This window comes from Oncorhynchus kisutch, linkage group LG27 (assembly GCF_002021735.2).
Source record: "Oncorhynchus kisutch isolate 150728-3 linkage group LG27, Okis_V2, whole genome shotgun sequence".
In the NCBI taxonomy this organism is placed as follows: domain Eukaryota; kingdom Metazoa; phylum Chordata; class Actinopteri; order Salmoniformes; family Salmonidae; genus Oncorhynchus; species Oncorhynchus kisutch.
In genome coordinates, this window is record NC_034200.2 from 19540054 (window position 1) to 19557601 (window position 17548).

Below are 17548 nucleotides of genomic sequence, written 5' to 3' on the forward strand. Positions count from 1 at the left end.
CACCCCTAAAAAACAAACATTTGCCCATAAAAGAAATAGTGAGATGTATTTGGCTATAACTTGTTAAGCAGGAACAGAACATAAATGGGCATGCACAGTGTGCATTTCATCACGATAGATTGTTTCTGTTGGAGAAATTCAAGGTGTTAAAATTGACCCCTGTTACAATTGACTCCAGTCTCCCCTACAATTACTAGCATCTGTTCATCTTATTTCTTCATTTTTTTCCCCAAAACAAATGAACATATTGATAAATATATATATATATTTTTTCTTCTTCCTTTAGAAAGGAACATTATAATTGCAATTTAAGTAACATCATTAAAGCCAGATCTGCTCTGCAGTTAGAAAATGTAGACCACCCAGCTGCTATCTGACATGTACATTTTCTATTTTCAGTTCAAGCTTTGAATTTCAGTTGAGATGGTATTGATTCCAACAATGCAAGCAAACCAGTTAGATTACATGGGATTTTCTGTTGCAAGATTGTTTAACATGAAATAAACGACATAATCTGCTATTTATGAGTGAATTTTGAGATTGCTGACAAAATCCCTTGACTATTTAAAGATGGAGTTAACTTCCTCTCGCTGCTTGAATATATTTATGATTAACTACAACACTCCGCGAAGCACCTAATATGGAGCCTTCAGGGACACCGTCACCGATAAGACTACCTCTACTCGGGGATTTCTACAGTACATGGCTTTCCGACACTCATTAACCCCCACCACCCTTGTACCCCAACCAAACACAGACACAATAACATTCCTGGCCCCTGAGATGCATATCCATATTTGGCAGAGAGGCTTCATTTATAAAGAGGACACATGGTCTGGACCACAATAGGCCACCATACTACTGCAAGGTAAGATGTGATGCTGGAGCTATAATCTTCCTTTTTGTGTGAAGAAGGTGAAAGGGTGCTAGAAAGGGTAAATATGGTTTAAAATGTGTGTTTTTGTTTCCACAGGACCATTACCTCCATCAGTCATCATAAAGGGGTTGGTGTGGTAAGGGCATTTTAACATCATGTCAGGGTGTTATTGATTCTGCATGAACCTTTGTTAAAATGTTTTATTTTAAATCAAGTTGTACTGTTTCAGAAATAATGCCTTAGAATCAATTGAATACATGGAAATCGGAAATTAAATAAAGTCATTCAAAATGAACAAAAGGAATTTAAAAAAATCTACAACATTTTATTAAATTCTATTCTGTTATTTCAGTGATGCCTGATATAACATGGAATAAATGGAAACATGCAACAAATAGCTCTTTCATTTCTTTAAATAAAAAATAAATAAATAACGGAGTTGATTTCCTCTCCTTTCTCTAGACACAGTAAATCATGGGAGACGCTCATATGGCAGAGTTCGGGCCCGCAGCCCCTTACTTGAGGAAGTCAGACAGGGAGCGTCTGGAGGCCCAGACCCGTCCCTTCGACATGAAGAAGGAATGCTTTGTGCCTGACACCGAAGTGGAATTTGTGAAGGCTTCCATCACCAGCAGAGATGGTGACAAAGTCACCGCTGACACTGCGAATGGGAAGGTTAGTAAGCTGTGAGAGAGCTGCTCAACCAGGACAACTAGTGATGATAAGATTATATTTGAACAAAACATGACTTTATATGTAATATTACAACAATTATGCCAGAAACTACTGGATCTAAACACTTGTGTGTTACATTTACTGTAAAAAATATATATAATTGTGAAATCTAAATATCTAATACTCCTTTTTCACGTACTGTTGGTGAACAACTGTTTTAAAATGACTGACAAATAGTTCAACAGTACTTGCTTTTGTGACTCTGATCATTTCTTTTTACAGACTGTGACTGTGAAGGACTGTGATGTCCACCCTCAGAACCCGCCAAAGTTTGATAAAATTGAAGACATGGCGATGTTTACCTTCCTTCATGAGCCAGCTGTGCTGTTCAACCTCAAAGAGCGTTATGCAGCATGGATGATCTACGTGAGTTCACACATGCTGGATTTTTTTCTCCATTTCTTAACACTGTGGAATGAAACAAAGTAGATATTCTGACCTGAAGAGGTACTATCTCTAATAAATCAAAATTCAATTGAATCAGCCAAACACCCAACAAGCATTTTTTTTAAAACCATGTTTTTGATATTTGCCACGTTTTAGCTATTCTTAAGACTCATACAGAGAATTCAGAAAGTATTCAGACCCCAACCCTTTGTCCACATTTTGTTACATTACAACCTTATTCTAAAATGGATTACATTTTTACAAATTTGTCATCAATCTACACACAATACCCCATAAAAAATAAAAATAAACATTATTTACACAAGTATTCAGACCCTTTGCTATGAGACTTGAAATTGAGCTCAGGTGCATCCTGTTTCCATTGATCATCCTTGAGATGTTTCTACAACTTGATTGGAGTCCACCTGTGGTAAATTCAATTGATTGAACGGGAGAAACTCCCCAAATACAGGTGTGCCATGCTTATAGCGTCATACCCAAGAAGACTCGAGGCTGTAATCGCTGCAAAAGGTTCTTCAACAAAGTACTGAGTAAAGGGTCTGAATACTTATGTAATGCTATATTTCCGTATTATTATTATTATTATTATATTTTTGGCATTTCTAAAAACCTGTTTTTGCTTTGTCATTATGGGGTATTGTGTGTAGATTGGTGAGGGGGAAAAAATGATTCAATACATTTTAGAATAAGTCTGTAACGTAACAAAATGTGGAAAAAGTCAATGGGTCTGAATACTTTCCGAATGCCCTGTATACCCAAACGATCTTAGATTCAACTGCACAACAATCTGGTTAGGCCAAGAATTCACAATAATAAATGTAGGCCTAATATCATACTCTGTATTTGATCAAACTCTATTAAATATGTACTTTCAGTTCTTCTATTTTGACTCCTTCCTGTTTCTACAGACCTACTCCGGGCTGTTCTGTGTCACTGTCAACCCCTACAAGTGGTTGCCAGTATATAACCAGGAGGTGGTCTCAGCCTACAGAGGCAAGAAGAGGAGTGAAGCTCCTCCTCACATCTTTTCTATCTCCGATAACGCCTATCAGTACATGCTGACAGGTAAACTCACTAAGATGACTTAGAATATCTTATTCAACTTTCACCCAAAAGATATTCAAACATTACGGTACTAATAATCGTGTATTCTTTCTAAAAAAAAAAGTGACCATGTCCTTATATCTATTTCAGACAGGGAGAACCAATCCATTCTTATCACGTGAGTTTTCTCTCCTTTTCATCAAGCTGAATTTGTTTATTTTATAGGTCTTACATTGCCTGGCAGTGACATCAAAGTGTTGCTACTGTATAGAAGCTTAATGTGCCTGTATGCTGTCATAAATGGATGGATTAATTGGAAAGTATTGCACTGACAAACCAATGACATGTAAATATTAGTGTTATTTTAACTACCTCAATTTGTACTGTTGTGTTGATACATCTGATTAACAGTGGATAAGGCATGAACTTTTAATTTATTGACAGGCATCCTGTGATTCCTGATAAGGAGGAACTTAAAAAAACATTGAAGCCTGGTTGGGGGCTGAGGGCAAATTAATGTTGAACAGTCAGTACATGCCAGTATTGGTGGATAGAGGCAATATTAATGGTGATATGACGGGCCATGGCTTTTCACAAAAGCTGGTACGGTCTTACTTAGCTCACCAATTGAAAAGGACTTGGCTGAGATCAATGAGATTGAGCATCCACGCTAAAATAAAAGCACATAGAGCTAACATTGTGTTTGCATTGGACTTCTTGCTCTTGTTTGATGTTGGGCGTCAGGAGTAAAGTGATATTATATCTTGAAAACTTGAATGTTGACATGCAACATTTGTTGGATTGTAATTAAAAGTAGACTAATGAAGAATATACACAAAGGTTTTCTTTGTATGGCTGGTTTATAGGGGATGAGGGAATAGGGAGCGAAATTGTTGCACTTTAGGGTGTAGCTCTGCTGGTAGAGCATGGCTCAGCTGGTAGAGCATGGCTCAGCTGGTAGGGCATGGCTCAGCTGGTAGGGCATGGCTCAGCTGGTAGAGCATGGCTCAGCTGGTAGAGCATGGCTCAGCTGGTAGGGCATGGCTCAGCTGGTAGAGCATGGCTCAGCTGGTAGAGCATGGCTCTGCTGGTAGAGCATGGCTCTGCTGGTAGAGCATGGCTCAGCTGGTAGAGCATGGCTCAGCTGGTAGGGCATGGCTCTGCTGGTAGAGCATGGCTCTGCTGGTAGGGCATGGCTCAGCTGGTAGGGCATGGCTCTGCTGGTAGAGCATGGCTCTGCTGGTAGAGCATGGCTCAGCTGGTAGGGCATGGCTCTGCTGGTAGAGCATGGATTTGCTGGTAGGGCATGGCTCAGCTGGTAGGGCATGGCTCAGCTGGTAGGGCATGGCTCAGCTGGTAGGGCATGGCTCAGCTGGTAGAGCATGGCTCAGCTGGTAGGGCATGGCTCAGCTGGTAGGGCATGGCTCAGCTGGTAGAGCATGGCTCAGCTGGTAGGGCATGGCTCAGCTGGTAGAGCATGGCTCAGCTGGTAGAGCATGGCTCAGCTGGTAGGGCATGGCTCAGCTGGTAGGGCATGGCTCAGCTGGTAGAGCATGGCTCAGCTGGTAGAGCATGGCTAAGCTGGTAGGGCATGGCTCAGCTGGTAGAGCATGGCTCAGCTGGTAGGGCATGGCTCAGCTGGTAGAGCATGGCTCAGCTGGTAGAGCATGGCTCAGCTGGTAGAGCATGGCTCAGTTGATAGAGCATGGCTCAGCTGGTAGAGCATGGCTCAGCTGGTAGAGCATGGCTCAGCTGGTAGAGCATGGCTCAGCTGGTAGAGCATGGCTCAGCTGGTAGAGCATGGCTCAGCTGGTAGAGCATGGCTCAGCTGGTAGAGCATGGCACTTGCAACACCTGGGTTGTGACTTTGATTTCCACAGGGGACTAGACTGAAAAAAGTATGAAAATGTTTGCACTCACTGCTGTAAATCACTCTGGATAAGAGCGTCTGCTGAATGACTAAAATATACATGTAAAATGTACAGCATTCTGATTGCTCTGGAATATTTTTTAATCAGTCAGAAGACAGCCTAATAACTAAGTTATTAGTTTAATTTATTTCATGATGCATCGATGTTCAGTTCTAAAGCCTGGCCATTTGAGTGTGAATTTTGCATTTTGAGATACTTTCCATTTGTTTTGAGCCTATTTTACTGTTATATACTGTATTTGTATCCTCAGCGGAGAATCTGGTGCTGGGAAGACTGTCAACACCAAGAGAGTCATTCAGTACTACGCCAGTATTGCAGCTGTAGGAGGAAAGAAGGATACAGCCTCTGAGAAAAAGGTTAGCTTGTTGAATAAACAGATAACATGTTCTCTAATGGCACTTTACCCTTCATTACTGTAAGCACTGCTATGAATACTTCCAGGGGACTTTGGAGGATCAAATCATCCAGGCTAACCCAGCTCTGGAGGCATTTGGTAACGCCAAGACCATTAGAAATGACAACTCTTCAAGATTCGTAAGTTTCTGTCCACAGACCATTGTGATCACACTACCATTGAAAACATACAACATATGATACAATGCACATAATATACTCACTATGTATGTTAATTGTATGCCAAAATGAATGATTGGTTCTCTTTAACTTTTATTCAGGGCAAATTCATCCGAATTCATTTTGCTGCTAGTGGAAAGCTAGCCTCCGCAGACATTGAGACCTGTAAGGAAAATTCAAATCAACTATCAACTATTCTCATATATACAATAATGTTAAACTGCTTCCTTCAACGAACTTTTCCGCCTTGCATTTTTACAGATCTGTTAGAGAAGTCCCGTGTGACTTTCCAGCTCAAGGCTGAGAGAGACTATCACATTTTCTACCAGATTCTGTCCCAAAGGAAACCAGAGTTGCTCGGTAAATAAAGAATACTGTCATCCATGTACTAACTAAAAGATATCCTTGCTCGGACCTCACTGGATTTGACCCGAATCTGACATTTCTGTTTACTTTTCAGAGATGATGCTCATCACCAACAACCCCTATGACTACCAATTCATCTCCCAAGGAGAGACAACTGTAGCCTCCATCGACGATGGTGATGAGTTGTGTGCCACCGATGTGAGTAAATATCGATGGTTGGTTCATCTGGTGCCATATCTGTTTTAACTAGATTACCTTCATGTATTTATTGGTGCACTGGTAGCATACTATCTCTCTCTTTTTCTAATTTAGGAAGCTTTTGATGTCCTGGGCTTCACTCAGGAGGAGAAGAATGGCATTTACAAGCTGACTGGTGCTATCATGCACTATGGCAACATGAAGTTCAAGCTGAAACAGCGCGAGGAGCAGGCAGAGGCTGATGGCACTGAGGGTGAGAGGGACCTCATTAAGAAAACGAACCTCGGTGTTGATGATACATCTTAAAGACAGTACGTTAACAAATATTCTAATGTATCGTTTCATTTTATTTATCCTAAGATGCTGACAAAGTGTCATATCTGATGGGCCTGAACTCTGCTGACCTCATCAAGGGTCTCTGTCACCCAAGGGTCAAAGTAGGGAACGAGTGGGTCACCAAGGGGCAAACTGTCCAACAGGTGAGCCAGAAATAACGTATAACAAAGATCTGAAAACACGAAGAACTCAGAGCTCAATGTTAATCAGGAAAGGTTCATTACCATTACAATAATGTTTTTTTAATTCTATTTCATTAAAGGTGAACTATTCCATTGGTGCACTGTCAAAGTCAGTGTATGAAAAGATGTTCCTCTGGATGGTGGTGAGAATCAACCAATCCTTGGACACCAAGCAGCCTCGCCAGTACTTCATTGGTGTATTGGACATCGCTGGGTTTGAGATCTTTGATGTGAGCTGAAGTGATATTCAATATGATACTTGAATCCCTTTTTTTTTTTACCTCAATCTATTAGTGATACTTTACAAGTTGTAAAACTAAGTTCACCTTTCTGCTGCAGTACAACACCTTTGAGCAGCTCTGCATCAACTTCACCAATGAAAAGCTGCAACAGTTTTTCAACCACCACATGTTTGTGCTGGAGCAAGAGGAGTACAAGAAAGAGGGAATTGAATGGGAGTTCATTGACTTTGGCATGGACTTGCAGGCTTGCATTGACCTTATTGAAAAGGTAAGGAATAGTTATGTTTTTCAATAAGACAAGTGCACCTACACACATCTAAATGTTATCAGGTCATCAGTCACACTGCTCATATTTGTCTTCCCCTCAGCCAATGGGTATCATGTCCATCCTTGAAGAGGAGTGCATGTTCCCCAAGGCCAGCGATGCTACCTTTAAATCCAAGCTTTACGACAACCATCTTGGAAAATCCAACAACTTCCAGAAGCCCAGGCTTATGAAAGGGAAACCAGAGGCTCATTTCTCCCTGATTCACTATGCTGGTACTGTGGACTACAATATTTTCAACTGGCTGGTAAAGAACAAGGATCCACTGAATGAGACTGTGGTCGGACTGTTCCAGAAGTCTAACCTCAAATTGTTGACCGTGCTCTTCCAGAATTATGCTGGAACAGATGCTGGTATGCAAATTATTATATATATTTTTTTATATAAACCAGTTCTGAAAGCACCTAGATCAGTCCTTTTCAATAGGCATTGTCCCAGTCAAATAAACCTAATAAGATAAAGTACATTTTTAAGATGTTATTTTATATCCATTGTACTTCTCAGCTGATGATAGCAAGGCAAGTGGAAAGAAGAAGAAGGGATCATCCTTTCAGACTGTGTCTGCCTTGCACAGGGTGAGTATGAAAAACACATCAAACGGTGGTGTCTATTTGTTCACATTTACAGTTACATGCATGGCTTTATTGCTTCTACAGGAAAACCTGAACAAGCTGATGACCAACTTGAGGTCCACTCACCCTCACTTTGTGCGCTGCATCATCCCCAATGAGACCAAGACTCCTGGGGCCATGGAGAATCCTCTGGTCATGCACCAGCTGCGCTGTAACGGTGTGCTGGAAGGCATCAGGATCTGCAGAAAAGGCTTCCCCAATAGGGTCCTGTATGGAGACTTCAAGCAGAGGTATACAATACATAGTTTCAACTGAATTGGGAAACAGGTCCTCTTTTGTAATATGTATTATATTCAAGACTATGTAATACTTCAAATAGATACCGTATCCTGAATCCTGCTGCCATCCCCGAAGGACAGTTTATTGACAGCAAGAAAGGAGCTGAGAAATTACTTGGGTCTTTGGATATTGATCACACTCAATACAGATTTGGACACACTAAGGTATAACTTTTATAAGGATGATCATGCACAATATACATATATTCTGATGAATAAGCAAATATACATATATCTTCTAATGGAATATTCCCTAAAGTGAAAGTGCCCAAATGTTATTAATTCATTCAACAGTATGGGTTCAATCTGTATATAGGGAGGGGATTTAGATATGCTCTACTTGAAATCCCTTTAAGGTGTTCTTCAAGGCTGGTCTACTTGGTCAGCTGGAGGAGATGAGAGATGACCGTTTGTCCCTCATTATCACTGGAATCCAGTCCAGAGCACGCGGTCTGCTGGCTAGAGCTGAATTCCAGAAGATTGTTGAACGAAGGTAAGCATAAACAGTCACAAATGACTTTGATGTCTATATCGAATTCACATTGTAGTTCCATGCAATATCTGCTAAACCATATTTGTAATTGTTCACAGAGATGCATTACTTGTGATCCAATGGAATGTACGTGCCTTCATGGGGGTCAAGAATTGGCCCTGGATGAAGCTATTCTTTAAGATCAAGCCTCTGCTGAAATCTGCTGAGTCTGAGAAGGAGATGGCCAACATGAAGGAAGAGTTCTTGAAGCTGAAAGAGGCTTATGCAAAGTCTGAGGCTCGCAGGAAGGAACTAGAGGAGAAAATGGTCTCTCTTCTCCAAGAGAAAAATGATTTACAGCTTTCAGTTCAGGCGGTGAGTTAAATATATCATCCCTTAAATGAAGTAACATGCATCAGAATTGTGATCCTTGCAAAAAAATACTTGAAAATTGTCATTAACCTGTAGAAGATTTTGGTTCCCAATTGGGGATCAGCCCTCCCACCGTCAGCTGGAATGTGGCGCATGGAACGCAAAAAAATATTCTTAAAAATATTTAACCTCCACACATTAACAAGTCCAATAGCTCAAATGAAAGATAAACAACTTGTTTATCTAGCCAGCAAGTCAGATTTCTAAAATGTTTTACGGCGAAAACATAGCACATATTTATGTCAAACCACCACCGAAGACACACCGAAGACACAGCTAATTTCCATAGCCAAATTGAACAAAATATGCAATCACCAAACGCAGGATTAAAAGAAAAATAATTTCACTAACCTTTTGAAATCTTCATCAGATGACAGTAATATAACATGTTACACAGTACATTTATGTTTTTTTCAATAATATGCTATATATATCCATAAATCTCTGTTTACAATGACGCCATGTTCAAAAAATGCTACTCAAATGTCCGGAGAAATGAGGATAGGTCCGGCAGATGCCGTCAGCTAACATGGAATACACAACATAAACTTAGACTAAATATGCATGTTCTACATATATATAGAAAGATACACTTCTTCTAAATGCATTCGCTGTGTTACATTTATTTTTAACGTTACAGATTTCGTTCACTAGGCTATAATATGAGTCGGTGCTCAGGAATTAGCATTTTGGCTCCTCTATCTTGGAGTCCACAGAAACCCAAATTTAACACATAAATATTCACTTACCTTTGCTGTTCTTCCATCAGAAGACCTGGAAGGGTTTATACTTACCAAAAACAGCTTTAGTTTTGAAGTCTGTGTCTTTCGGTTATCAAACACGACATATTTCGGTTGAAATGCAGCCAAAAAGTCAAGTGGGTGCGCACCAAAACGTCGAAATTACATATTATATGTCGACTAAACTTGTCAAACTATGTTCAGAACACAGCGTTAGCATGTTATATAGCTTCACAGCAATTCTGAGGACGAACAGAAACACACGCATCGTTTAATCAATCTTGGAAGAAAGACATCACCGGAGCAGAACGCGCATGAGAGTAACCTGTTTTCTCGCGTGACCGAAAGGTTTCGGCCCGCCAAAACTCTCGTGAGCGCATGATCCTCACAATGAGAAGCCCCATTGAAAGCAGACATCGCGCGGAAGACATAGAAACTGTTCCCAGGACTGTAGGTGCTTGGGAAGGGTGGGGGCGATGACGTCAAAGTTGGGCCAACTTTTATGATGACAAGAGAGAGTTTGGGAGAATGAGTGCCCTGAGAGTTCTGCTTTACATACAGACATCATTTAAACGGTTTTAGAAGCTTTAGAGTGTTTTCTATTCAATAATAATTTGTATATGCATGTATTAGCAATTTTTGACAGATTTTTTTTCTGTTTACTATGGGCACGCAATCACCCCAAAGGGGGCAGCAATCAGCCCTATCCCCAACATTAAGCTAATGAAACCTTTCAACATAGGAGCAAGATAATCTTTGCGATGCTGAGGAAAGATGTGAACAACTGATCAAACACAAGATTCAGTTGGAAGCTAAATCCAAAGAGCTGACTGAGAGACTGGAGGATGAAGAGGAGATGAATGCAGAACTGACTGCTAAGAAGAGGAAACTGGAGGACGAGTGCTCTGAGATAAAGAAGGACATTGATGACCTGGAGCTCACTCTGGCTAAAGTGGAGAAGGAGAAGCACGCCACAGAGAACAAGGTCACTAATCACCTCCATATTTATAAAACAAATACAAACTGTGTTTATGTTGTTGTTTGCTCAACCTTCACTTCCTATTCACAGGTGAAGAACCTGACTGAGGAAATGGCAGCTCTGGATGAAATCATTGCCAAGCTTACCAAGGAGAAGAAAGCTCTCCAGGAGGCTCACCAGCAAACACTGGACGACCTGCAGAGTGAGGAAGACAAAGTCAACACTCTAACAAAGGCAAAGGCTAAGCTGGAGCAACAAGTTGATGACGTAAGTGCTTGATGTTGTATTACGAGCACTAAAGGATAGAAACACAGCATGCGTGTAGCCATCAGAAGTTGACTGGATAAAACAGTAGTGAGTTTTATGTTGATGTTCCCCAGCTTGAGGGTTCTCTGGAGCAAGAGAAGAAGGTCCGTATGGATCTTGAAAGAGCCAAGAGAAAGCTCGAGGGAGACTTGAAGTTGACCCAGGAAAGTCTAATGGACCTGGAGAATGATAAACAGCAACTAGAGGAACGTCTTAAGAAGTAAGTTAAAACATTTTTTCCCCAGTTTATATCATTCATGCCTATATTTGTTAATTTGCAACAAAAAAAATGCCTTTCGGCTACAGGAAAGACTTTGAGGTCAGCCAGCTGAACAGTAAAATAGAAGATGAGCAAGCAGCTAACATTCAGCTGCAGAAGAAACTAAAGGAGCTTCAGGTAATGAATCATGTGCAATTGAATGTGTAACCATGAAAATACACATTACTTTGACTTAAGTCACCTCAAAAGAATCTTACAATCTTTTCCCACCTCGCTAGGCTCGTATTGAGGAGCTGGAGGAAGAGCTCGAGGCAGAAAGAGCTGCCCGAGCCAAGGTGGAGAAGCAAAGAGCAGACTTGGCCAGAGAGCTGGAGGACATCAGTGAGAGGCTGGAGGAGGCTGGTGGAGCCACATCTGTCCAGATTGAGATGAACAAGAAGAGGGAGAATGAGTTCCTGAAGCTCCGCAGAGACCTTGAAGAGGCCACTCTGCAGCACGAGGCTACAGCTGCCACACTCAGGAAAAAACAAGCTGACAGTGTCGCTGACCTTGGGGAACAAATAGACAACTTGCAGAGAGTGAAGCAGAAACTGGAGAAGGAGAAGAGCGAGCTCAGGCTTGAACTTGATGATGTTGTCTCCAACATGGAACATATTGTGAAGTCCAAGGTATGGCCCCATTTCATTATCTGGTCTTTATGTTTCTCATTAAATGTGATGCATGATGGATTATTTAAAAACACATTTGTCACACTTGCACTTTATTTCAGACCAATTTAGAGAAGGCATGCAGGACCTTGGAAGATCAGATGAGTGAATATCGGGCAAAGTATGAGGAGGGCATGCGCAGTATCAATGACTTCAGCATGTGTAAAGCTAGGCTGCAGACAGAGAATGGTAAGTTTGTTATCGCGTATGACAAATGATCGTCAATATTAGAAAACAATGCCTTCCTCCACACGGAGGAGGAACAAGGCGGTGGAATTGTTCATAACAAGTTCATAATTTACTTCACTAGGGGAGCTTTCCAGGCAGCTTGAGGAGAAGGACTCCCTTGTATCTCAGCTAAGTAGAGGGAAGCTGTCCTACACTCAGCAGATTGAGGACCTCAAAAGACAACTGGAGGAGGAAACAAAGGTGAGAGATAAATATGTTCACCCAAAGCTATATAATATACTGTATTCTATCACGTCATCCTTAGCTAATGATACAAAATGTGTGAAAATATTTGTGCTCCAGGCAAAGAATGCACTAGCCCATGCAGTGCAATCTGCTCGACATGATGGTGACCTGCTCCGCGAGCAGTATGAGGAGGAGCAGGAGGCCAAGGCTGAGCTGCAGCGTGGCATGTCCAAGGCTAACTCTGAGGTGGCTCAGTGGAGAACAAAGTACGAGACCGATGCCATTCAGAGGACTGAGGAGCTGGAGGAAGCCAAGTAAGAAATCATGGCAGTAATTTATTCACTCTTTCACTCAAATGTTCTCCAAAGAAAGACTCTGTTTCTCTTCTAGCAGATAGGCTTTCTGTTTGTGTTATGTTTCTTCTAAAAATGTAAGACGAACAAAAAGTTTGTCTGATAGCTGACCACGCAGCTATTAGTAGGGAGGTGAAGTATCATCAAAGGTTAATTTACCTATGAAGCAAAACAAATGTCACTGCAGGCACTAAATATCTCCTGTTTATTATTCTTTAATCCAGGAAGAAGCTGGCTCAGCGTCTGCAGGATGCTGAAGAAGCTGTGGAGGCAGTGAACGCCAAGTGTTCCTCCCTGGAGAAGACCAAACACAGACTGCAGAATGAGATTGAAGATCTCATGGTGGATGTGGAACGGTCTAATGCTGCTGCTGCTGCTCTGGACAAGAAACAAAGAAACTTTGACAAAGTAAACTCTTTAAGCCATAGATAAATATGCTAAATTATAGGTTCATGATCCTTTCTTTTAAATGACATTTTTGTTTGATTGCTTCCAACAGGTTCTGTCTGAGTGGAAGCAGAAGTATGAGGAGTCTCAGTGTGAGCTAGAGAGCTCACAGAAAGAGGCCAGGTCTCTGAGCACTGAACTCTTCAAGCTGAAGAACTCCTATGAGGAAACTTTGGATCAGCTCGAGACAATGAAGAGGGAGAACAAGAACCTCCAAGGTAAGCTGTCAAGCTATCAGTACAGGGATGTATATATTTAATTAATGTCAACACAGCAATCTAAATGCCACTGTATGGCCTTAACCTCACAGAGGAGATTTCCGACCTTACTGAGCAACTTGGTGAAGGTGGAAAGAGCATCCACGAGCTGGAGAAAATAAGGAAACAGCTGGAACAGGAGAAAAGTGAGATCCAATCTGCTCTGGAGGAGGCTGAGGTAGGTTCCCTCTGTCCAGAATCAAGTCATAATATATTATACATACTTATACTGTATGCCTTTATAATAAACCTGAACCATTATGATCTAACAGGCTTCTCTGGAACACGAGGAGGGTAAGATTCTGAGAGCCCAGCTAGAGTTTAATCAGGTAAAGGCTGATATTGAGCGCAAGCTGACTGAGAAGGACGAGGAGATGGAGCAGTCCAAGAGGAATCTGCAGAGGGCCATTGATACCCTGCAGAGCTCTCTTGAGGCAGAGTGCCGGAGCAGGACTGAGGCCCTCAGGCTGAAAAAGAAGATGGAGGGAGACCTCAATGAGATGGAAATCCAGCTCAGCCAATCCAACAGGCAGGCATCAGAGGCCCAGAAACAGCTAAAGAGTGTTCATGCTCATCTGAAGGTAAATTATTGTTGGTCTATATCTGGATAGGAGTGTTGGCTAAATGACTCAAATGTAAATGTAAATTTAATGAGCAATTGACTAATTCGTTATACAAATGTCTTCTCTTCTAGGATGCCCAACTCCAGTTAGATGACTCTCTTCGTTCCAATGATGATCTGAAGGAAAACATTGCCATTGTAGAGAGACGCAACAATCTGATGCAGGCAGAGCTGGAGGAGCTAAGAAGCTGTCTTGAACAGACTGAGAGAGGCCGCAAGCTAGCTGAGCAAGAGCTGCTGGACATCAGTGAGAGGGTGCAGCTGCTGCACTCACAGGTGTGAACATTGTTATTTAGGGTGCTTATTAATAGTATGCTACTGATGTATTGTACATTTCCTCTGGACTGTCCCACTGTTTAACAGTGGAAACATATTCCATCTGTAGAACACCAGCCTGCTGAACCAAAAGAAGAAGCTGGAGAGCGACACAAACCAGCTTCAGACTGAGGTGGAGGAGGCAGTCCAGGAGTGCAGAAATGCTGAAGAAAAGGCCAAGAAGGCCATTACTGATGCTGCCATGATGGCAGAGGAGTTGAAGAAGGAGCAGGACACCAGTTCTCACCTGGAGCGAATGAAGAAGAACATGGAGCAGACCATCAAGGACCTGCAGCATCGCCTGGATGAGGCTGAACAAATCGCCATGAAGGGGGGCAAGAAGCAGGTTCAGAAGCTGGAGAACAGGGTGAGTGTATGCTTTTTAACGTACATGTACATACTGTGCATTAGAGCCATATGCAAAACAGCAATAATGGTCCCTGTTACATAGCCTAGATGTTATTTTTATGTTATGACAGGTGAGGGAGCTGGAGAATGAGGTCGAGGGTGAGCAGAAGAAGGGTGCTGATGCAATCAAAGGAATTCGTAAATATGAGAGGCGTATCAAGGAACTCACCTACCAGGTGATCTTTTATTTTACATTGTTGTTACCATGACAGGCATGCATAGACGTGTGCTTTACATCTACTGACTGCTATTCGCTATGGCTTCTGTCTTTACAGACTGATGAGGACCGCAAGAATATGACCCGCCTCCAAGACCTTGTGGATAAGCTGCAACTGAAAGTGAAAGCCTACAAGAGATCTGCCGAGGAAGCTGTAAGTGTGGACTTACCTATAACATTGGGGATCTTTTGCTTGTATGATAGTATCGGTCTCTGCTTTTGCTGTGATGCTTGTTGTGTTTCCATGTCATAGGAGGAGCAAGCCAACAACCATCTGGGCAAGTTCCGCAAAATACAACATGAGCTGGACGAGGCTGAGGAAAGGGCCGACATCGCTGAGTCTCAGGTCAACAAGCTGCGTGCCAAGAGCCGTGATGTTGGTTCCAAGGTTAGTGAGGCTAAGTACATTTTCTGATTCTTGAATATCTTAATTTTTGGTGTGCATAATATAATTATGTGAAAAACAAGTGTTTATAATTCTGGTATTTCAATATCATAAAGCAAAAGTGGAAAAATATTTTTTGTAATTGACTATGTAAGCAGATGTAAACATTAATACTGAAAAAGTCTAATTGGACCAAAAAAAATCATACCAAACCTGCCTTCAAATATATTTTATTATAACAGTATTATCATAGTGCATCAGACTTTGTCAAGATAAAGCCTGTATTGGTCATATAGTATTTGTATTCTGTATTTGTAACGCTTGTTAGTAATAAGACTTTTAAGGCGAATTGGTGGTCAGTTGGTTAGTCAAAGTGATTCCAAATGACACTGTTTACAGTATTCTGTTATGAGAGATGGTTCCCATCTTTAGGTCTAGGATAAGTCTACACCTTTATATTGTGTTACTTACCTTGTGAAATGTTACTACAACATTTTAAAAGTAAATAGCATTTTAAAAGTACAAAGCCATCCAGTCTAACAGTTACAGTAAGTTATGTCCCTTGACACGTGGGCTTGGTTTAACCATAAATGATTGGTTAGTGATTGGATTAAGGAGGTAATGAGGATGTAGCTGAAGGCTCATCAACTGTTACACTTATGCGAAGTGACAAAATATAACAATCCGGGTAATTTATCAGTGTTTTAAAATGTATTAAGTGACACATCTAGGAATTTATATTGAATAATCCAGGACTTCAGATTTAGGACACATTTTCATCACTTTACATTTAATTGAACCTGCAATTGTATTATCACGGTTGTGAAATGAAAACACAGAATAGTTTTGGGCACTGTAAAAACCCACTATTACCATCTACTAGGTAGACTCCCTTCACAAGTAGATACTTTTCGTTTTCAGAAAGAGGAAGTGTTTGTTCATAGGCAGTAGTTTGAAAACAAAGACACTATTATATTGCTTTGGCAGGTTTGATTGAATACAGTCTAGATTTCCACTGTATCTACATAAAGCTTGGCCAGTGCTTACCAATATCTTCTGATCTGTCTCTCTCTCTATTCCCCAATTCTTTATCATCACAGAAAGGGCACGATGAAGAGTGAAGCTCTCATATGGACCTCTGAAACCTTCTGCTGTGGTGAAATCTATCCAAAGCCCTAAGTAACTCTGTAGAATAAAGTCAAATCGCAATCAAATTCACATCTACTGACTGTGTCTTTATTCATAGTATGTGAGTGATAGTCTCACTCCTCTCAAATAATTGTTGCTGTCATTAATGGTCATCAAAGCTTGGCAATCTGATTATCGGCATATATTGATGTGTCATCATATTGATCTTCACTTGGTTAAATGTAGAACATTTTAACAAGGAGACTACCAATAAACAGTTTACAACAAAAAACTCTTCTCAATACATTCGTCAGTGCATTCGGAAAGTACTCAGACATTTTAGGAAATGTAGTAAAAATAAAAAACGTAAATATGACATTTACATAAGTACTCAGACCCTTTACTCAGTACTGTGTTGAAGCACCTTTGGCAGCGATTACAGCCTCAAGTCTTCTTGGGTATGACGCTACAAGCTTGGCACCCCTGTATTTGGGGAGGTGCTCCCATTCATCTCTGCAGATCCTCTCAAGCTCTGTCAGTTTGGATGGGGAGTGTCGCAGCACAGCTATTTTCAGATCTCTCCAGAGATGTTCGATCGGGCTCTGGCTGGGCCACTCAAGGACATTCAGAGACTTGTCTCGAAGTCACTCTTGCGTTGTCTTGGCTATGTGCTTAGGGTCATTGTCCTGTTGGAAGATGAACCTTCGCCCCGGTCTGAGGTCCTGAACGCTTTGGAGCAGGTTTTCATCAATGATCCCTCTGTACTCTGCTCCGTTCATCTTTCCCTTGATCCTGACTAGTCTCCCAGTCCCTGCCGCTGAAAAATAACCCCACAGCATGATGCTGCCACGCTTCAATGTAGGGATGGTGCAAGGTTTCCTCAAGATGTGATGCTTGGCATTCAGGCCAAAGAGTTCAATCTTTGTTTCATCAGACCAGAGAATCTTGTTTCTCATGGTCTGAGTCCATTAGGTGCTTTTTGGCACCTGGGCTGTCATGTGCCTTTTACTGAGGTGTGG

General features: G+C 41.4%; 1 protein-coding gene across 1 annotated transcript; it reads left to right on the plus strand.

Annotated features, from left to right (window-relative positions):
- The first annotated feature begins 777 nt into the window (after nt 1–777).
- LOC109872382 (myosin-6) lies at nt 778–16619 on the plus strand. The gene is made up of 39 exons (XM_020463589.2): nt 778–868; nt 974–1013; nt 1340–1552; nt 1835–1978; nt 2929–3085; nt 3215–3242; nt 5246–5351; nt 5437–5529; nt 5670–5733; nt 5830–5928; nt 6029–6132; nt 6247–6385; nt 6493–6611; nt 6731–6880; nt 6990–7160; nt 7261–7570; nt 7722–7792; nt 7874–8079; nt 8169–8292; nt 8484–8620; nt 8719–8974; nt 10514–10756; nt 10841–11017; nt 11131–11276; nt 11363–11453; nt 11555–11944; nt 12046–12172; nt 12294–12412; nt 12515–12711; nt 12975–13158; nt 13250–13415; nt 13508–13632; nt 13727–14035; nt 14149–14352; nt 14462–14758; nt 14871–14975; nt 15075–15170; nt 15270–15404; nt 16502–16619. Exons 3-39 carry the CDS (start codon nt 1352–1354, stop codon nt 16520–16522), a joined length of 5811 nt encoding a protein of 1936 aa, XP_020319178.1. The 5' UTR covers nt 778–868; nt 974–1013; nt 1340–1351; the 3' UTR covers nt 16523–16619.
- Nucleotides 16620–17548: the final 929 nt, after the last annotated feature.